At 42.0% G+C, this 22,331-nt stretch overlaps 1 protein-coding gene across 2 annotated transcripts in view; it reads right to left on the reverse strand.

Moving 5' to 3' along the window:
• Positions 1 to 21,996, reverse strand: part of Rnf130 (ring finger protein 130) — a 143,198-nt gene extending 121,202 nt beyond the window's left edge. For both annotated transcript variants that reach the window (XM_045152154.1, XM_004666610.3), the window contains exon 1: positions 21,750 to 21,996. In XM_045152154.1, the coding sequence (XP_045008089.1) occupies positions 21,750 to 21,996 (247 nt within the window). The remainder of the gene's footprint in view (positions 1 to 21,749) is intronic.
• Positions 21,997 to 22,331: the final 335 nt, after the last annotated feature.

The following is a 22,331-nucleotide window of genomic DNA, read 5'->3' on the forward strand; positions in this document are numbered from 1 at the left end:
GCTCAGAAGTTAAGGAACTTGCCTGCAAAGCCTGAGGACCCAAGTTCGATTCCCCAGTACCCACATAAAGTTAGATGCACAAGGTGGTGCATGAAACTGGAGTTCATTTGCAGTAGCTAGAGGCCCTGGAGCACCCATTCTCTCTTTATCTGCCTCTCTCTCTTACTCTCTCAAATAAATATTTTTTTTAAATCTGGTATTCAAAGTGAGCATAATATTCAGTTTGGGGTCAAGAGAGGGAAGGAGTAAAGACTAGATAGAAGGGGCATGGGGAGCTATAGTACTCTATTTCCTTGTCCATTTTCAGGTTCATGATTATGTTAGCATGTTCACTGTGGTAATTCGTCAAGCTATATACTCAGTGTATACTACTGCATTTGGTAAAAAAAATGTTGATTAATTAAAAGATATCTGGTAATCTCATTTGCCAAGTTAAATCTCTTCATGCATTCTGACACAAGCTTAAATAGGAATGAAATAGACTAGTTGAAAAAAAAGACAAATAGGTCAGATGTGGTGGCACATGCCTTTAATCCCAACAATTGGGAGGCTGAGGTATGAAGATTGCTATCAGTTCAAGGCCAGCCTGGACTCGTGAGACTTTGCCTTGAAAAATCAAACCAAACCAAACTTCATTATTATACTATTACTATAATTTTTTCCTTTTTAAAAAATTATTTATATTTATTTGAGAGATAGAAGGAGAGCTAGAGAGGGAGGGAAGAAAGGGAAAATGGGCATGCCAGGGCCTGCAGCCACAGCTAATGAACTCTAGATGCATGTGCCACCTTGTGCATCTGGCTTATGTGGGTCCTGGGGAATAGAACCTAGATCCTTTGACTTTTCATGCAAATGCCTTAACTGCTCAGCCATCTCTCCAGCCCACTATAATTTTTTATTTATTTCCCTGAGAGCCAGAGTGGATCAGAAAGGGTGAGAGAGAAAGAATGGGCGTGCCAGGGCTGCCAGCCACTGCAAACAAACTCCAGATGCATGTGCTACCTTCTGCATCCTGCTTACATGGGTACTGGGGACTCTAACCAAGGTCCTTTGGCTTTGTAGTCAAGTGCATTAACCACTAAGCCATCTCTCCAGCCCCCAACCATAATTTTTTGATTTTTCTTGTGTTGGAGTGAAGCTTGAGCCACATGCTCAGTAGAGGTGATGTTACTGACTGGCCAGTTCTCCTAGTTATGTTCTTTCAGAACAATGCTCTCTCCAGTGACTACCACATATGCTAAGCAGACATGTTACCACTGAGCCATATCCTTAGCACCACAATAAAAAATATTCAGCACACACACACATCCTTCAACAGTTGTTCATTCCTCTTATAAAGCCCAAATCCCAACAGTCTAGAAAGTACGTGCCACTTGCCCCAATACTCTCCAAAGTCCATTCAGTTCTGTAAGCATACCATGTATTTTGTACCTTTTGGTTTTCATGCCGAAAGGTCATCTACCTTTCTGCGCTCCTCTTTATTTAAAATTAGATCTGCTCATGTTTCAGCCTCAGCTTAAGCACATCACTCCTTGAGGAGTGTTGGCCACACATACTGGATCAAGGAAGTGTAGTGCTGTCCACACCTGAGGCCAGTTCCCTTACAGCATGCAATGCTTCACCAAGGACTTTCCCATTATTATATGATTACTTTCATTATCTGTTTAATGTCTCTTTTCCCTCTATGGAGTACATAGTGCATTCATGACACCTCCTCCACTAGACAGCATGTAGGCACAGTATATGCTCAGTAATTATTTATCAGTGAATACATGTAGCAACTGTCTTGTCTAAATTTAAGATTTCTCTTTCAGATGAATGAGTTTGGTGACAACATGAAAATGAGAAACACCATCACTGATAAAGACCTCTGAGGAATCATAAAAAATTAAAAGGCCATGAAAAGGGCTGGAGAGATGGCTTAGTGGTTAAGCACTTGCCTGTGAAGCCTAAGGACCCCAGTTTGAAGCTCAATTCCCCAGGACCCACGTAAGCCAGCTGCACAAGGTGGTGCATACATCTGGAGTTTGTTTGCAGGGGCTAGAGGCCCTGATGCACCCATTTTCTCTCTCTCTCTCTCTCTCTCTCTCCTTCTTTCTCTCTGTCTGTCACTCTCAAATAAATAAAAATGGGCAAAAAAAATTTTTAAAAAGAAAAAAGACATGAAGAAACTAACTGGTATAAATAGCACTCCAGTATTTACAAAACAACAGAGATGGTTGTGCAAACAATGCAAGTCAGGGAATTTCTAAGCAGCAGCAACATTTCAAAACTGATCACTAAATAAATGCTTGCAGACATTGTGAAAGACAAGGCTAAGTCAGGATGTCAGTGCAGGTTCACAAGCAAGGGAGGCAGAATGATTCCCCCAAAGATTTCATATCTTATTCCTAGGATTTGTGAATATGTTAGGTTACAAGGCAAGGGGGAATTAAGGTTGCCGATCCAAGTAAGATGATAAAGAGCTGGCCTTATAATAAAGAGATTAACCTGGACATCTGGGCAGCTTAATATAGTCATGGGGTTATTCAAATGTGCAAAAGAAAGATAGAAGTTCAGAGCTGTGAGAGATTTGAAGATGGTGAAAAAGTGCCATGTGCAATGAGCTCAAGGCAGCCCTCTACATGCTACAAAAGAAATAGATTCTCCCTTAGGTCCTCTAGAAGCAAAGCAATATTGCTAACACCTTGATTTTAGCCCAGTGAAACACTTTTTTCTTTGAAGCAAGCCTAAGAGACTGGCTTTTTTTTTTTTTTTTTAAATGAGAGCAAGAGAATTGACAGGCCAGGGCCTCCAGCCACTGTTATCAAACTCCAGACATGTGCACCACTTTGTGCACATGTGCGACCTTGTGCATGTGTCACCTTGTGTGTCAGGCTTATGTGGGATTTGGGGAGTCAAACATGTATCCTTAGGCTTCATAGGCAAGTGCCTTAACTGCTAAGCCATCTCTCCAGACCTAAACTTTTTTTTTGAGGCAAGCCCAACAGACTGCTTTTTTTTTTTTTAATGCAAGTGTGTGTGTGGAGGGGGGCAGAAAGAAAGAGGGGGGGCAGAGAGAAATGGAGCACTAGGGCCTCCAGCCACTACAATTGAACTCCAGACATATGTGCCCCCTTGTGCACATGTGCCACCTTGTGCTTGTGTCACTGTGCATCTGGCTTACGTGGGCCCAGGAGAGTCAAACATGAGTCCTCAGGCTTTGCAGGCAAGTACCTTAATTGCTAAGCAATCTCCCCAGTCCCTACACTTTTTTAAAAAAAAGTGTGTATCTTTGTGTGAAAGCACATTTGCATGAATGTGAGGCCAGAGAATGACCTCAAATGTCACCCTTAGGAATACTGTTCACCTTTTTATGAGGCAGGGTTTCTCACTGGACTTGAGCTTACCAATTAGGCTCAACTGGCTGGCCAGCAAGCCTCAGGGATCCCCCTCAACATCTCCCTAGTGCTGGAATTACAGGTGTATACCATGTTTTCTTTTACTTGGGTACTAGGAGTTGAATTCAGGTCCTCATGTACTTTAATAGCTGAGCTCTCTCTAGCCTTCAATCTTTTTTTAGAAACAATATTTTTATTTACTTGCAAGCAGAGATAGAAGAGAGAGTGTGCAATGGGTGCACCAGGGCCGCCAGCCACTGAAAACAACTCCAGATGCATATATCATTGTGCATCTGGCTTTACATGGGTACTGGGGAATCAAATCTGGGTTGTAGGCTTTGCAGGCAAGCACCTTAACCGTTGAGCCATCTCTCTAGCCCTCAACCTCTTTTCTTATGAGACAGTCTCATTACTCAGCCCAGGTTGGCCTCAAGCACAGTATCTTTCAGCCTCAGCCTTTTAAGTGCTGGGATTATAAGTGTATGTCAAAACACCAAGCCTAAAGCAGGAATTCTCAACTGTAGATCCATGGACCACTTGAAGCGTCTAGAGGCAACCCAACATAAATCTTATCACAGGTTTTGTATATATCTACATAAATACGTAACTTTCTACAGAAATGTCTAAAGCTTTCATCAAAATCTATAACCTAGCCAGGAGTGGTGGCATACGCCTTTAATACCAACACTCGAGAGACAGAGGTAGGAGAATCGCTGTGCTATGCATTCAAGCCCAGCCTGAGACTACATAGTGAATTTCTGTCAGCCTGGGCTAGAGTGAGACCCTATCTCTAAAAACAAAACAAACAAAAAACCTATAACCTTCAAAAGGATAGCAACCACTACTTTAGATAGATACATACCAAAATATGTTCATGGCATTGATTAATGCTGCAAGGTTATTAGGAAGAGCAGACTATGAATAGCTTGAGAAGAGTCTGCAGGTTTAATCCAGAGTATGCTCAGCATGAGTCAGTGCTTTAGATTAACAACATGACATGAGGCCCTTCAGGCAGTTGTTCAAAGATGGAAAGAGTGCCCCTTCTGCACCCACAAAACCAAACTCTGAAAGCATATGCTAGATTGGGTTTTCCTTTTATTAGTTTTCTATGGCTGCCATAAAAATGGCTTCAAATGACAGAAGTTTGCTGTCCCAGTGTTCTGGAAGCCACGAGAATGAGAAATCAAGGTAATGGTGAGTATCTTCCTCTTGGTGGCCTGAGAAAGAAACTATGTCAAGCTTCTTTCCCAGTTTCTAGTGTCTGCTGGCAATCCTTGTGCACAGTAGCTGTGTCAGGCTCACTCCAACCTATTGCCTATCCCTGTACCCTCTTCTCACTAGTCACTAAATTTAGGGCCCACTTTAAATTTGTATGACATTATCTTAATCCTTACCTAATGGCATCTGCCAAATCAGGCCACACTCTGGGGTTCTGGGTGGAAATGGTTTGTTATGGAATGCATTTCTTTTTGGGGGGTGGGTTTCGAGATAGGGTCTCACTCTGGCTCAGGCTGACCTGGAATTAACTCTGTAGTCTCAGGGTGGCCTCGAACTCATGGCGATCCTCCTACCTCTCTGCCTCTCGAGTGCTGGGACTAAAGACGTGTGCCACCACGCCTGGCTGGAATTCATTTCTTTCTTTTCTTTTTTTTTAAATATTTATTTATTTATTTATTTATTTATTTATTTATTTGAGAGCGACAGACACAGAGAGAAAGACAGATAGAGGGGGAGAGAGAGAATGGGCTTCCAGGGCTTCCAGCCTCTGCAAACGAACTCCAGACGCGTGCGCCCCTTGTGCATCTGGCTAACGTGGGACCTGGGAAACCGAGCCTCGAACCGGGGTTCTTAGGCTTCACAGGCAAGCGCTTAACCGCTAAGCCATCTCTCCAGCCCTGGAATGCATTTCTTAATAAAAACATGTTTCAGTTCTTTCAAGATACCCGATTGGGTAATTTGTAAGCAGCATAAATTCACTGTTCTCACTTCTAGAAGCTGGCTGTCAAAGGTCAAGGCACTAGCAGATTTGTGTGTGATATGGCCTACTTTTGTTTCAAAAACAGTGCCTCTAGCTTCACATAGCAAGGAAAGGTCAAGAGTGCTTCTGGGCTGGAGAGATGGCTTGACTTAGTGGTTATGGAGCTTGCCTACAAAGCCTAAGGACCCATGTTTGTCTCTCCAGATCCCACATAAACCAGATGCACAAGGTGACACAAGTGCACAAAGTCACACATAAGATGGTGCACATGACTGGAGTTCGACTGTACTGGCTGGAGGCCCTGGCATGCCAATTCTTTCTCTCTCTCTCTCTCTCATAAGAAAAAAATAGTGCTTCCTGTGTCTCTACTCAGTAGAAAAGGGCACAGCCCCTCTTCAGACTCTAAGGGCACTAATTTCCTCCATGACAGCTCCATCTCATTCTCTAATCACCCCAAAGGTGCCGCCTCCTAATAGTGCCACCTTGGGAATCAGGGTCTAGCATGATCATCTTGGGAGGATACCAACATTCAGACTGCAGCAATCCACACTTTTTTTTTTAAACAGTGTAAAAACACTACAAATGTTTTATTTTCCTAATATCAGTAAAAGGAGTTAGAACCCTAATAGTATGTCATGGATTACACAGAACCAAAGCCCAGTGAAACTAATTCATGAAAATGAAGGTTACTTGGATGCCCAACAAGGAGTGTCTGGGTGAATTTGAGGAAGAACAGAACCCAGGGAGCCCCTGGGGCTCCTCAGCAGCAGGAGTAAAAATACTGGCACTGCAATGGTGACCATTATAATGCAGATAGCTCCCACTCACTCAAATGCAGAAACCAGTTCAAATGCTTGAGAGAGAGAAAAAAAATCCAAGTGGCACATATATTCTAGAATTATCCACTACTGCTTCACTTAGTGTGAGCAGGGTGGGTTAGAGAAGAAACTATTAAAAAGGAGTACAACCACAACTAAAATTGACCTGTTAGAATTCTAGACAATCATTGATGAAAGAGGGGCTAGAGGAAAGTTCAATGGAACAACATATCCTGAGAATATGCAAGGTCCTGGATGCAGTCTCCAGGAATAGAAAAGCATCACCATTGCTAACCAGAAGCCTTGTATGTGTGATATAGTATAAAATCTAATTTCAATCATAATTTTGTTTGCTTTTTCAAGATAGGGTCTTGCTGTAGCCCAGCCCAGGCTGATCTGGAATTCACTATGTAGTCTCAGAGTGGCCTCGAACTCATGACAATCCTCTTACCTTTGCCTCCAGAGTGTTGGGATAAAAGGTGTGTGCCACCATGCCTAGCTCAATCATAACCGTTTATGCAAGGTATGTTATAGAATTCTCTAATCCATGGTTTTCAGACTTTATTTTGAGTCACATCCTAATTCTATAGGACACGAGTAGAGTAGTGGTGATACCATATTTAAATAAGCATCTCAGACTCTTGGAAGGTTTGATTTTGTTGAGCAACTTGCTTAGCCTAACTCCTTCCCATGTAAAATTATTAAAAATAACTTAATTTGCACACTGTTAAGCTTTTAATTAGATAAAAAATGAACAATAAAACTACTCAGACACACTATTTATATAGTAACACTACACATGTAATTTTTTTTTTCAAGGTAGGATCTCACTCTAGTCCAGGCTGACCTTAGTCTCAGGATGGCCTTGAACTCACAGCAATCCTCCTACCTCTGCCTACCAAGTGCTGTGATTAAGGCATGCAACACCATGCCTGGCCAGACGTGTAAATTTAAATCCACTGTATTACTTAGCCAGTTTTCATAACAGCATTTAGTCACATCAATTATAATGGTATTTGTAAAACATGTTTAAGACTGGTTGGTAATTTAGTTTTGTTTTGGGTTTCTTAAAATTGAGAGAAGAACTAGTCATGAGTTCACAAAGCACAAAGAACATTTATGGATATTGTGACTCTCATTCACTGCCATTAACCCCTCTAAACTGAAAATATGTATGTATGTAATTTAAGCCTATCATTTGGAATTTTGGGGGGAGGGGTTTGAGGTAGGGTCTCACTGTAGCTCAGGCTGACCTGGAATTCACTATGTATTCTCAGGGTGGCCTCGAACTCACAGCAATCCTACTACCACTGCCTCCCAAGTGCTGGGATTAAAGGCATGTGCCACCATGCCTGGCCTATCATTTGGATTTTTAAGAAGCATCCTCATTTCTTTAAAGACTTTTTTTTTTTTTTAAAGACAGGGCCTCATGTATACCAGGCTGGCCTTGAACTCACTATGTAAATAAAGATGACCTTCAACTTCTGATCCTCCTGCTTTCTGTGTGCTGGGATGACAGGAGTATGCTGCCATACTTGGTTTATATGTGGTGTTAAAGATCAAACCCAAGGCTTCATGGCAGCCCCGTAAACGGTTCTTGACTGCTATTATGGACATGAATCCAATGTGTTGGGCATGGTGGCTAATTTCACAGGACTGTTCAATGCTGTCTCACTGAGAATTAAAAATCAATGGCGATGCAGCCATCATAATCAGTTCTTCAAGGATACGGTACAGCTTTCAGTGTGTGCTGGTTACCCCAACTCTCCTCCTTTTCTTGCTTTCACTTACATGTACCACTTTCACAGAAACAAAACATTATTTAAGTTTACCAAAATTCTGAAAGTCAGTTTGTACAGAGCTGAATTAAGAGTATGTTGATTGACACTTGTCATCACAAAGTCCCTTTCATGACAGATACTTCCTTCATTCTGCGTCAAAGCGAGGTATCACAGAAGATCCCCAAAAGAGAGCCTTGCATTATGAAGTATCCAGACAAATGCGCATGAGCATGCTACAAAGCTGCTTTCTGTTGGGTTGCAATGTGCTGCTGCTCAGTGTGGTTCCGGAGGTCCTTGTTGAAAGAGGTTCTGAAGAGGGCGATGCTAGCTTCAGGATGATTTGTTGAAGATTGGTCTGCATGAGTTGTTTTCTTTTTTCTTTGCCCAGTTCTGCCAAGATTGCAACTCTATTTTTGTTTTGAAAACCTTGTCCTGAAGGATTTGCTGCCATCTTTCTATTTTCTGTTTCAAATATATCTAGTGGCAACTGATCAGCACTTTACAATCATCCGGGATGCAGCCCCTGGGACGCCCTGCTAGCAGGTCTCAGTGGTCCAGGGGGCATGACCACTCAGAGCCAGGCCAAAGTACCCAAGCTTCAGCACTACAACCTTCCTGCTGGTGCCACACTTCTGCCTCCTGACTCCATAACACCTTTTGAGTAGAATATTACCTCAGATGCATTCTGAAGTTTAAGATACTACATTCCTAAGAATGATCAAAGGAATACAACTGGGCTGACGGTTAGAAGTCTTAAGTCAGACAAAGAAATGCTTGACTATCTACAAATATTTGAACCAATTATTCTTTTAGATTGAAAATGACTTAATATTTTACATGTTCTTACCTTTTTTTTTTTTCCTCTGTGAAACAAGGTCTCATTTTAGCTCAGGCTTACCTGGAACTCACTCTGTAGTTCATAACAATCCTCCTACCTCTGCCTCCCCAGTTCTGGGACTAAAGATGTGTGCCATCATGCCTGTTTTTTTTTCCCCCCCTAACATTTTCTGATTTCTGTGACTGTACTTCTTTAGGCTTATACAATCTTTTATGTTATACAATCTTCTGTTAGGAAAGATGAAGTCTTAGATGGGAGGATTAGGTTTAATGACCACTGATGAAAGTTACATTTTATTTTATTTTCATTGACTTCTATAATTGTAAACAATATCCCATGGTAACTCCCTCCCTCCCCCACTTGCCCCTTTGAAACTCCACTCTCCATCATTCCCCCTCTCCCTCTCAATCCTCTCTCTTATTTTGATGTCATCATCTCTTCCTCCTATTATGATGGTCTTATGTAGACAGTGTCAGGCACTGTGAGGTCATGGATATCCAGGCCATTCTAAGTCTAGAGGAACACACTGGAAGGAGTCCTACCCTTCCTTTGGCTCTTACATTTTTCCTGCCACCTCTTCTGCAATGGAGCCTGAGCCTTGGAAGGTGTGATAGAGATATTGCAGTGCTGAGCACTCCTCTGTCACTCTCAGCACCATGGTCACTAAGTGACCCTAAGGTCACTGCCACCTGAAAAGAGAAGCTTCTCTAACCAAAAGTGAGAGTAGTGTTAATATATGGGTGTGAACATTATGAGAAGTACTTACTGGACAGTTTGGTGAGCATAGTATATACATTTAGCCAGATACCAGCAAACATTATAACCCCGGGCTCATGACTACCCCTGTTATATGTTTTCAGTATCAGGGGTGTATTCCCTCCCATGGAGTGGGCCTTCAGTCCAATTAGAGGGTGGTTGGTTTGCCCCATAACAGACATGCCACTATTGCATCCGTTGGCTCATTTGGCCTAGCTGGCCAAATTTAAGGCTTGCAGTGTCCACTGTTGAGTATCTTCAGTGGTGATTTCTCTTTTTCCAGCTTTCTGTCAGCTGGTCTACATGAAGGAGGTTTTCAGCTAAGCTCCAGCAGGATTTCTCAGTGACCTTGCAGCCCAAGGTATACGGAGTCTTCAGCAACTATTACCAACTATTCCTGGTGAGAAACCAACCTTGGCAATGGCTTGTAATGTTTTGGGGGTATCAGGGACCTCCATGGCCAACAACTCACTGGAAGGTATCTCATCCCTGACACTGAAAAATTTCTAGTAATAATCTATGGCTCCTGAGTGTTCTATTGTCCAAAAAAGTAGGTTTCCATATGCCTTATTTATATCCTGTTAGATTTTAATTGCCCCCCCCTCTACCTTTCCTTTACTCAATCTCTTCCCCTGATCTCACTTAGGCCCTTTCACCCCCCATTAATCTGTTCTACTTACGTATATACAATACCATGCTATTAAGTCCTCCTCTCCCTCCCTTTCTATTCCCTTTATATCTCCTTTCTAGCTTACTGGTGACAGTCACATTTTTTTTTTTGTTTATTTTTTTCTAAATTTTTATTAACATTTTCCATGATTATAAAATATATCCCATGATAATTCCCTGCCTCCCCACCCCCACACTTTCCCATTTGAAATTCCATTCTCCATCATATTACCTCCCTATTACAATCATTGTAATTACATATATACAATATCAACCTATTAAGTATCCTCCTCCCTTCCTTTCTCTACCCTTTGTCTCCTTTTTAACTTACTGGCCTCTGCTGACAGTTACATTTTGAATCACACTGTGCTTAGTTCAGTGAATGTTGAGTGCTTACTGCAATGGATGGTAAGGAATGGACTTGCCAGAGAAAAGGAAAAGCCTATAAGCCAGGCAAGCGATGGCTACTGCAACAAATTATTTTAGTTCCATAGACCTAGAGTTGTTTATGAAAATAAAGGCACCTACTTCAATAGTATTTCTGGGTTGCATAGTTCAAACAGATCTCTTACATAATCATAACTTCCACAGCAAGTCACTGGAGTTACAGAAGATCTCAGATGTTGGAAAAATAGGGAACTTCTTCAAAGGAGAAAAAGAAAAACAGGAAGTAGATTCACTTGTGGTGAGCCAAGGGGGAAAGCAGGAATCTTTTACTGTACAGTAGGAGAAAAGGGCAATCCATCCCATGACTTAAAAAGAATAGCAACCTCCTTCCTTCATCCACCTGTCCTAGCCCCAAAGGCAACCAACTTCTGTCTTTTTAGCTTTTCTGCTGGCTGCCTTCACAGTTCTAAAAATAAGTCATTCTTCCTTTGATTTGTCAGCTTTACACAACATCTGTGGACTTTCACTGTTACAAGTCAAGGTTGTGTTTACTGACTCAACTCTACCTCCTTTCTTTTTATTTTATTTTATTTTTTGGTTTTTCGAGGTAGGGTCTCACTCTGGTCCAGACTGACCTGGAATTAACTCTGTCATCTCAGGGCGGCCTTGAACTCATGGCAATCTTCCTACCTCTGCCTCCCGAGTGCTGGGATTAAAGGCGTGCTACCATGCCCGGCTTCTTTTGATTTTATTATTTCTTAACTCCCTCTGTGCTTAAACCGTTCTAATTTCTGTAAGTACTTACTACCTTGTAAGCCTTCATACTGTGAGAATAATATACTGGCTCCCTCAGTTACCCCCTAATGTGTTGTTCTCTTTCATTGCTTTACCTTTGCCATATATTTAGGTATTCTTTTTTTTTTTTCAAGCTTTTTACTGACAATTTTTAATTTTTAACTTTTTTTTTTGGTTTTTCAAGGTAGGGCCTCACTCTAGTCCAGACTGACCTGGAATTCACTATGTAGTCTCAGGGTGGCCTTGAACTCATGGAGATCCTCCTACCTGTGCCTCCTGAGTGCTGGGATTAAAGGCGTGCACCACCACGCCCAGCTTTACTGACAATTTTAATATATGTACACAATGTATTTTGATCAGTCTCCTCCCACAGCCTTTTGTCCTCTCTCTGCTGTCTCCTTCTACAGAACCCTTTCTTCTACTTATAAATTCTTTTTTAAAAATATTTTTATTTATTTGTTAGTTATTTGAGAGAAAGAGGTGGGGAAGAAGAGAGAGAATGGGCGCACCAGGACCTCCAGCTGCTGCAAACAAACTCCAGTTGTATGTGTACCTTGTGTATCTGGCTCATTTGGGTCCTGGGGAATCGAACCTAGGTCCTTTGGCTTTGCAGGCAAGGGCCTTAGCTGCTAAGCCATCTCCCCAGCCCCTACTTAATATATTCTTAAGGTTGACAGCATCTACTTATAGATTCTTAAGGTTGGCTTTCTACTTTAAAACTATAATTAATCCCACATGCTTAATTTACAGATTAAATGTAAACAGTGAAAACCAACAAAATTAACATAAATATCACTACCATCACCACATACATATTAAAGAGAACTTGAGTTATTTGCCTAGATTCCACTTCCTTCACAAGACTCATTACTCAAAATAATGTTCTACATCAGCTCGCAACAACTAGTCTCAGCTCTAGTGTCCTCTTCACACATGTTCCTAGTACCTTCCAGCTTCCTACCCATTCCAACCATACCTGGGAATTCATCCTGCCCACAGTGAAGGTAGAGAATAAACTAAAAAATGAAATTGTCAAGTTGTACAATTCAGTGATAGAGTTCTTGTCTAACATGTACATGGCCCTGGGTTCAATGCCTATATATTACAAAACAAATAATTATACCTAAAGATATTTCTTTCTTGGTCACTCTCTTCAGATAATGTGTGGTCCCCTCTGGCCCTCATGAACACTTTCCCTCTTCTAAGTGAAAATTAGCAATAATTTGTGTGAATATTCCTAGAGATTAAACTCAAGGCCTAGCACACATTTTACCACTGAATTCTACCTTTGGCCCTATAGTAAATTTTTAAACTAGAGAAATGCCATTAATAATCTTATTGATAGAAACCTTTTATATTTTGGGTTATAACTCTGGGCCCTTGCCCATTATAAACAAGTTTAACCCAGTCATAATTCAAGCACTTTGTATTTACTTTTGGGCACATACAGAGCTTTTATGGTGACCTTTTATGGCTCTGTAACAGTCTACTGAGTGGATATATATATACAGGTATATGCATATGTGTGTACATATGTGAAATTTATTAAATACATTTTGGAAATAATACAAAGAAGTGATTATAATATGGGTGCTGCCATCACAAGGCCTACCTCAAGTCTCAGTTCTGCTAAATTCCTAAGGCCACACAATAAAGTTGTATCACTTTTTAAAAATTCATCCAACACTAATTGCTCACCACCCATCTTATGAAATTCCAATTACCACATCAATCACTAAATACACAAGAGTGGACACAAGAGACAAGCTGCCTGCCCTCAGAAATAAAGAAAATAGATATATAATTTACAATTCTGCTAAGTGCTATAAAGAATAAAGGCACTAAATGAAAGGCAAGTGCATTGAATTCCCCAAGCACAAAGTGAGGATAATAGTACTACCTATGGTTATTCCATAGATTAAGTATAATTGATATGAAACATCTGGCATCATTTTTGGTATATAGTATATATCCAACACATGCTAACTACATTACTGCCCAGAATAAACTGAAAGCAAATCAAAGCAGGAACAATATCCTTTTTCTTTATTATTGAAATCTCACATTTTCAAGACTGAGTACACTGCAGAGAAGTTTGTTTAATGACCATCTCCCATGCTTATGTTTCTTTTCCCCCTCTTAAACATACTGTGTGTTGATAAGAGCTTGTTTAACATTTTCATCTGCAGTTCTGTAGTGTGTCATTTGGTATCCTTTTCCTTTTGACTTTGTTGTTGTTAGGCACAGGCCCTATTTTCCTGTTTCTTTATAGGCCTAGAAATTTTGGATTGGATGTCAGTTTCAGATTTTGTTTTTTAAAGCTGGATTTTGATGCATTCTTTTATATACCATCTAGCTTTATTTTAGAAGAAGGTACTCACTATCCATCGGGTTCTCTTATTTTTTTTTTTTTTTCTTTTTGCGTTTTTGGAGGCAGAGTCTTGCTCTAGCCCAGGCTGACCTGCAATTCACTATGTACTCTCAGGGTGGACTCGAAATCACAGTGACCCTCCTACCTCAGCCTCCTGAGTGCTGGGGTTAAAGGTGTGTGCCACCATGCCCAGCTATTTTATTTTTTGGGGTTTTTGAAGTAGGGTCTCACGATAGCCCAGGCTGACCTGCAATTCACTATGTAGTCTCAGGGTGGCCTCAAACTCACGGTGATCCTCCTACGTCTGTCTGCCTCCTCAGTGCTGGGATTAAAGGCCTACACCACTACACCTGCCTCAGTCAGATTCTTTTAAAGGTTGCTTTTCTAAGCTTCACCGGGCATGAGGGTCCACAGCAGCTTTGTTAGAGTAAACTGGCTTCCCTTTATGCCCCTGTGTATTAGCAGTTCTTTCTACTCTGATTAGTCAAAATATCAATGGCTTGCAGACTTATGGAAACTCCTGGAGTCTGCTTATTTCTAGCAGTTCCTCTCTGTAGTCTCCAGTAATTTCTTCAAGAGATGTGCAGATCAGTTTCACCAGCAGACTAAGCACCATCGAATTAAACTTAATCCCTTATTTGAATGATCTGCTACTGCCAGGCATAGGCTCACTGTCATGAAACCAAGACATGGCCCCTAGCTTCCATGAGTTCATAGCTTGGGACAACTTAGGAATCAAATCTTCATTTATGGCATAGCCCTTAATGGGAAAACTAAGGTATAAACAAGCATTTAGAATGGAGATGATCAATTATTTTTTTAAAGACATTTTAGTCCCTCCAGCCCTGTAGGCTCTTGTTACAACCACTCAAGTCCATAGGTACAGCACAAAAGCAGCTACGGACACCAAGTAAGTAAATGGGCATAGCTGTATTCCAATAAAACTCTTAATAGACCCCTTCTTTGGAACAAAATTGTCTGTAAACTGAAGATAGAGTGCAGTTTTTATAGATACACATCCTAGTTATGTTCCCCAGCCAGGGCTAATCTTGTCAACAAAATAACTAAAATTTTTCTCATGTGGGGAATTATGGATCTTGTAGAACAGAAGCATACAGCAGATGCATAAGTCCTTTAAGATGCACTGGATATTGAAGGGTTCCCTTTATTTTACTCAAAATTGTCTCCAACAGTAAAGATAATTGCACTACTGCAATTTACAGAAAATAATGGCTAGTGCCTAAAATACTTAAGGATTAAAAAAAAAAAAAGGTTGGTCTGGAGAGATGGCTTAATGGTTAAGGCACTTGCCTGTGAAGCCTAAGAACCCAGGTTTGATCCAGCAGCCACAATAAGCCAGATGCACAAAGTGGCACATGTGTCTGTCTGGACTATGTTTGCAGTGGCTAGAGGTCCTGGCGTGCCCACTGTCTCTATCTGCCTCTCTCTCAAAAAACAAATATTTTTTTAAAAAGGTTGATAGTCTCAACAAATTTAAAGCTTCATTTTGTAAATAGGTTACACTTTTTTTAAATTTTATTTTTGGCTTTTCAAGGTAGGATCTTACTGTAGCCCAGGTTGACCTGGAATTCACTCTGTATTCTCAGGGTAGCCTCACAGTGATCCTCCTACCTCTGCCTCCCTAGTGCTAGGATTAAAGGTGTGCACCACCAGGCCCAGCCTGATCTTGAACTCTTAATCTTCTTGCCCCAGCCTCCCAAGTGTTGGGAATATAGGCCTCAACCAAACACCTGGTTCTCCTCTTTTTAAGTAAAACTATCATTATCTTGCTTAGGCAGACACACGTTATCAATATCCAACTGTCTACAAATAATTTCTAATTGTCAAAATTCAAATTTCTCTAGAGGTGAAAAAGATTGGATATATGTATATAGTGTGTATATGTGTGTATGTGTGTGTGTGTGCGTGTATGTACAGAGAATACTTTCTCAATGTGAGTGGTTTGAAAAGAACAATGTTCTCAGGCTGGGATAGTAGCTCAGTGGTAGAGTGCTTACTTAGTATGATGAAGATTCTAGGATTCAATCCTTAGCACTGCAAGAATACATACATACATACATACACTACTCTCCTCTATGAGTAAATTCTGGCAAGTTTGTTTAAGAAGATGTGCCTTTAAGTCACACCTTATTCAAAGTGAGAGAGATCTTAGATGATATCTAGTCTAGGCTTTCCAATACTGTAACATTCAAAACACAGTTCTACAGACTGTTCATTTCCTACAACCTGTGGCCAGAACTACAGGTATGTTTAGCCGGAGCTATCCTAGATCCAAACGTTACATAGGGTTAGCCTGGGAGAAGCTTGTATGTATGAAAGAAGCTAAACCTTATTTCTCCAATGAAAGTGGTCCTTTAAATTCCATAAATTAATTAGAAATAGCATAGCAAAGACCTTCATAATTTAAAGAGCAGGAGGAAAAATTGGAGGAGGCCAATATACATGACTCATGAGAGGCTTTGCTGTGATAGAAACAGGGAAATCAGAGGTCAGGAGGTAGTGACTTGGTAAGGAGAGAGGCTGTTTCTAAAATCTTTTCCAATATTTATATGTTAATGTAAATTATCCAAAAGTGAAGGGGAAACATATGTTTATACTGCAAAGTTCAATACAATTGTAACCCATACATATATACATATGTATAGATCCATTTTCTTCTTGCCTAATTATGTCAGCATTTGGTTTCAGAGCCTCTATCTCCTCCTGAGTTCTCTTTCTTTGTTCAAAGTCTGTGCTCCCAGAATTGTATGTACTTATTCTCTAAATATTTTGAAATCCCTATTCTAGTAGCCTCTTTCCCTGCCATTATGAATCCTAATATTATATGATTGCTTTCACCCAAATTTCTGGTTTCACAACAATCACCTTTACTGTTTGTGAGAATTCCTAAAACTAAGGCTGGGGAGATGCTCAGTGGGTAAACTGTTTACCTCACAAGTATGGGGACCTCAGTTCAATCCTCAGAACCCATATAAATGCCAGGCACAGGGTAGCTCAGAATGGAGGGAGAGACCCTGTCTCAAGGAAGTGTGTGGATAAGCAAAAGAGAAGGCACCCAAGTTCTCTGGTCTCTGACACACATGCATGATGTGTGCAGATTTGCACCACAGGTGTAATACCACACATAATACATCACACCACACACAAATGCCAGGCATGGCAGCATACATCCCAGTGCAAAGGAGGTAGGGACGTAGACTTCTTGAACTCTCCAAGGCAAATGAGAGACCCTGCCTCAAAAACAGATGGTTGGCATTCCTGAAGATGACACCCAATGTCCTCTGGCCTCCACATGCATACCCCCCCAAATATTAAAAAAGTTCCTAACACTAATTTAAGGTTCATGTTAAAGGTTCATTACAGAGCTCCAACAGGATCACTTTTAAAAAACACAAAACCCAAGATTCATTTTTTTTCCAAGCTTACAACCCAAATGATATCAATAAAGGTTTTGTATTTGGTAAACTTGTTCTCTAAGGCTATAACACTCAGTCCTGAATTTTTCTATGCAAGGGAATAGTGGTTAATAGCATTTTTTTTCACAGTAGCTCATCTGCATACACAACAATTACATCATTAACACAGGGCTTTCTCCTCTCCCAATCCCCAGTCTGGGCTCAAACAAAAAGTTAGTGTGGGGCTGGAGAGATGATTTAGTGGTTAAGGCATTTATGTGCAAAGCCAAAGGACCCAGGTTCAATTCCCCAGAACCCAGGTTAGCCATATGCACAAGATGGCGTATACGTCTAGAGTTTCTTTGCAATGGCTACAGGTGCTGAGTGAACCCATTCTCTCTATCTCTCTCAAATAAATAAAATATATATATATTTAGTGTACACACATGTAAAGCACACTAGCTGGGTCTGCTCTGCAAAGGGATTATTTTATTTTGTCCCTAGTTCAAAGTTAAGCAGTAAGAAATCAACTATGGGGCTGGAGATATGGCTTAGTGGTTAAGGTGCTTGCACACAAAGCCAAAGGACCCAGGTTAGATTCTCGAGGACCCAGGTAAGCCAGATGCACAAGGTAGCATATGCATCTGTAGTTCATTTGCAGATGCTGAAGGCCCTAGAGCACCCATTCTCTCTCTCACTCAAATAAAAATAAAATATATTTTATTTAAATATATTTTATTGAAAGCTGCCTGTGGAGGTAGCTGCCATTTTCTGCTTGGCATCATGGCTGCCCTTAGACCTCTGGTGAAGCCCAAAATTGTCAAAAAGAGGACCAAGAAGTTTATCCGGCACCAGTCAGACTGATGTGTCAAAATTAAGCATAACTGACGGAAACCCAGAGGTATCGACAAAAGGGTGCGGAGAAGATTCAAAGGCCAAATTCTGATGCCCAACATTGGTTATGGGAGCAACAAGAAAACAAAGCACATGCTGCCCAGTGGATCCGGAAGTTCCTGGTCCACAATGTCAATGAGCTGGAAGTGCTTCTAATGTGCAACAAATCTTACTGTGCTGAGATTGCTCACAACGTTTCTTTGAAGACTGCAAAACCATTGTGGAAGAGCAGCCCAGCTGGCTATTAGAGTCACCAATCCTAACACCAGGCTGCGCAGTGAAGAAAATGAATAAACAGCTTATGTACATCTTATATTTGTGCTTAAATAAAATCAGGAAACCTGCCGGGCGTGGTGGCGCACGCCTTTAATCCCAGCACTCGGGAGGCAGAGGTAGGAGGATCGCCAAGAGTTCGAGGCCACCCTGAGACTACATAGTGAATTCCAGGTCAGCCTGAGCCAGAGTGAGACCCTACCTCGAAAAACCAAAAAAAAAAAAAAAAAAAAAAAAAAAAAAATCAGGAAAACTGCTGTCTTTCCAAAAAAAGTAATCAACTATGATCTGTCATAAAAATGAGAAACATGGGCTGGAGGGATGGCTTAGCGGTTAATGCATTTGCCTGTAAAACCAAAGGACCCAGGTTCAATTCCCCAGGACCCATGTTAGCCAGATGCACAAGGGGCACATGCATCTGGAGTTTATGTGCAGTGGCTGAAGGCCCTGGCGCGCCCCTTCTCTCTCTTTCCCTCCCTCTTTCTCTGTCAAATAAATAAATAAATAAAACTTAAAATTTTAAAAAAAATGAAACATTCCTTCAAAACTCCACTTCTAAAAACAACCTCATTCATCAGTGCATTCTACTTAATGACAGAAATATATTTTCAATGTATCATACTTGTTTACGAAGTATTTTATAAAGTAGAAGAATAACATTTTTCAAAAGGCACTTCTAAAATATCTAAGTTTCTAATTCATATCCACATGAGTAGCACTACAAAGCAACAAAGGTTTCTACTTCCAAAAATTAAAACATAGATATACATTAAATTTTTTTTTTTTTGACACACAGTCTTTGTAGCCCATGTTGGCCTGGAACTCATTACATAGCACAGGTTCACCTTAAACTTTCTGCAATCCTCCTGCAACCTCAGTGCTGGCTTTTCTTAAATCTTTTTCTTAAGGATAAATAATTTTAACAGGTTTCTGTCACATTCTTGGTTTTAAAGTACATTCATAAGTTTCTAGAGCACAAGCAGAATATCTTAGATGTGATATAAACTCATAGATTCGAAACAAGTTACAGGTATAAAATGTGAGCTTTGAAGTTTCATTTACTACTGTTAACCTTCCTCTTTGCTGCTGCCTTCAACAAAGCTTAGTGCATAGTGAGATTTCAACCACCATTGGCTGGACTGAATGATTACACCGTGAAGACCAGACTCACACCACCTAGTATGCCTCAACCTGCAAGCCAAGAGAACAATTCTCACCTGGTACAGACACCCCATGCCCAAGCCCCCTCCACAGAGAATTATAGACAGGGAGGGAAGACTGGGAAAAACTGGCCTCACATTATTCAAAATGATGCATTTAATGTGTTCCTCTCCCCCTCCATAGTGCCTAAAACCCCACCAATTTAGAAACTCCTTTTGGTTATTAAGTCTTTAAGAATTCAGAAACTTAGCTGGGCATGGTGGCGCAAGCCTTTAATCCCAGCACACGGGAGGCAGAGGTAGGAGGATCGCCGTGAGTTCAAGGCCACCCTGAGATAACAGAGTTAATTCCAGGTCAGCCTAGACCAGAGTGAGACCCTACCTCGAAAAACCAAAAAAAAAAAAAAAAAAGAATTCAGAAACTTTATTAAGAGAATTGTTAACTCTCTTAACAATTTAAGAGGTAAATACTTTATTATTCCATTTTACAAATAAGAAAATGATCACATGTATGTGGAGTTCATATACAGTGGCAGGAGGCCCTGGTGTGTCCATACTCCCTCTGTCTGCCTCTTTCTCTGTATCTCTCCCTCAAATTAAGAAAGAAAGAACAATAAATAAATCAGGCCACAGTGCGAAATTACTTTGTCATTGCCACACAATCTATGTACAGCACAGGTCTGATATACAGCCTTCAACTTTATAAGGCTAATTCCATAACATTAGTACTCAACACCCTTTTGCTGAAACATCTAAAAACAAAAAGCTTTCTCCAGGCCTTCCTTCTGAGTGACAGACAAGCAACAAGTAGTTCAAGCACATGGGCACTGTGGAGGCAAGCATCTGAAGTATGGATCATGGACCTGGGGTACCCCCAAAGACAAGCCACATATTTCAAAACACAGTACAGGGCAACTCTTGCTGCAAAACTGCTTGCCTCTCTTCCTGACCCTTAAGGTTCTCCCCACTAGAAAATAGGCAACCATTGTTAGTGCCATCTTTGGCAACATTACGTGTTCCAACCACAGTGACTGGCACAGAGCTGGCACACAAATATTTATCCAAGCAAAGACAAAAATTGTTTCTATGGTCAAGTTGGAACCTTAATTGCCACTTCTGACCAACTGGAATGAGAAATATACCATCTGCACCTGACTACTGGTAGAAAAATGCACATTTGGGAACCCAGTGTAACTTGATGGCAGGCTTTTTCTCTAGGCAGGATGCCCCAAAGAAAACAGTTTAGTATGTTATCATGAAACTGTGGTACTCACATGGGAATGATGTTTTAATATTTTAAATTTAAAATAAACATCATTACTCTATTTAGGTTATCTAGTTTAAGTCACAAACAGCAGTTTTGTTCTTTTTTAATCCCCTCAACATTTTCAGGGTATGGTGTGTGTGTGTTTGTATTGGGGGAGACATTTCCCAAAGTTCACAGTACGTCAATGCCCCCAAATGTCACACGTTCTATGATGCAATAAATATTGCCTTTACAATTATGACCAATACTTTAAATATAAATTGTACACCAAATCATTAATCATACAGGGCCCGTGTAAGCAGAAAATCACGAGGATAAAGCAAATGTCTTCAAAGACAACTCCTGACTATTTTTACGTTATTTCCCTCTCCCTTATTCTGGTGGGCTACCTTAAGTCTTAAGTCTTGGCCACCAGTTCCAGTCGTTCTCACATTCTTCATTACATGAAAATTTCTAGCGTCAAATTACAGTAAAACTACTGAGGCAGACTAAGAGCCCAAAGCAACAGGGAACACTGTCCTCTTCCACCCCCGTTTACCAGTTAAGCAAAAGGGCACGTTTTGACGTTCCTTTGACATTCAATGCAGTGGTAAATCCGTGATTTCAGGAACAAACCTGCCCATTCCAAAATGCAGGTTAAGAGCTCCTCTCAGGCGTTAGTTTTGCGCTCCTGCACCACCTCCTTTGTCTAAGCTGTCGCTGCAAACTCGCAGCCCAATGCCCTCCAGTAAACAAGCCAGCTCAAGAAACAAGAGCCGCCAGTCTTTCTTTTCTTTTTTAAGAAAGGGGGGAAAAGCATAAAGATTTCTGGAGCCTCTTTTTGCAGGCCGAGCTGACACCGCGGCAACCTCGACCCCGGGGCCGCGGCCCAGTGGCGGCGAGCCGGGGCTGGAGACGGGTACGGGGACCAAGGACAGGGGACCAAGGGCTGGGGACCGGGCCCGCCGCCCCCGGCCAGGCCCTCACCTCCGTGGATGGGCAGCGGCGCCAGCACCTGACCGCGGACCTCGGCCTTGGGCGAGTCGAGCCCGTAGCGCCCGCGGTCGATGCGGAACGTGAGCGGGGCGCCGCGGCCGGGCTCCTGCACCGTCACGTTGATGAGCGCCGTGTAGTACTCCTGGCTCGCGTTGTCCGCCCGCGCCGGCCACAGGCTGCAGGTCAGCAGGGCGAGCGCGGCGAGCCGGGCCGGGCCCGCCCGCGCCGCGCCGCTCATCGTCCCTCCGGCCGCCGCCGCTCGCGGACCCGGCTCCCGGGCGGGCGCGGAGAGGCGGGGCGGGCGCGGCCGGGGCTGCGGCGGGAGCGCGCGCGCGCGCCTTGTGCGGAGCCCGGCACGAGCACGGTGGTCCTCGGCCCGCCGCGAGGACGCGCCCGTGCGTTCCTCAGGGAGCGCGGCGGCTCAGGCCGCGCGCCGAGGCCTCCTCAGGGCAGCTCGGGGCGGAGCTAGAGGGTCCCCACCACGCTGGGGCTCGGTCCTGCAGAGCGGGGGAACGCCTCTCGAGGACGCGGCGCGGGTGAGAAGAGGCGGGGTGGACGTGCCGAGTCCCCCTC

The sequence above is a fragment of the Jaculus jaculus genome, chromosome 6, assembly GCF_020740685.1.
Source record: "Jaculus jaculus isolate mJacJac1 chromosome 6, mJacJac1.mat.Y.cur, whole genome shotgun sequence".
Classification (NCBI taxonomy): domain Eukaryota; kingdom Metazoa; phylum Chordata; class Mammalia; order Rodentia; family Dipodidae; genus Jaculus; species Jaculus jaculus.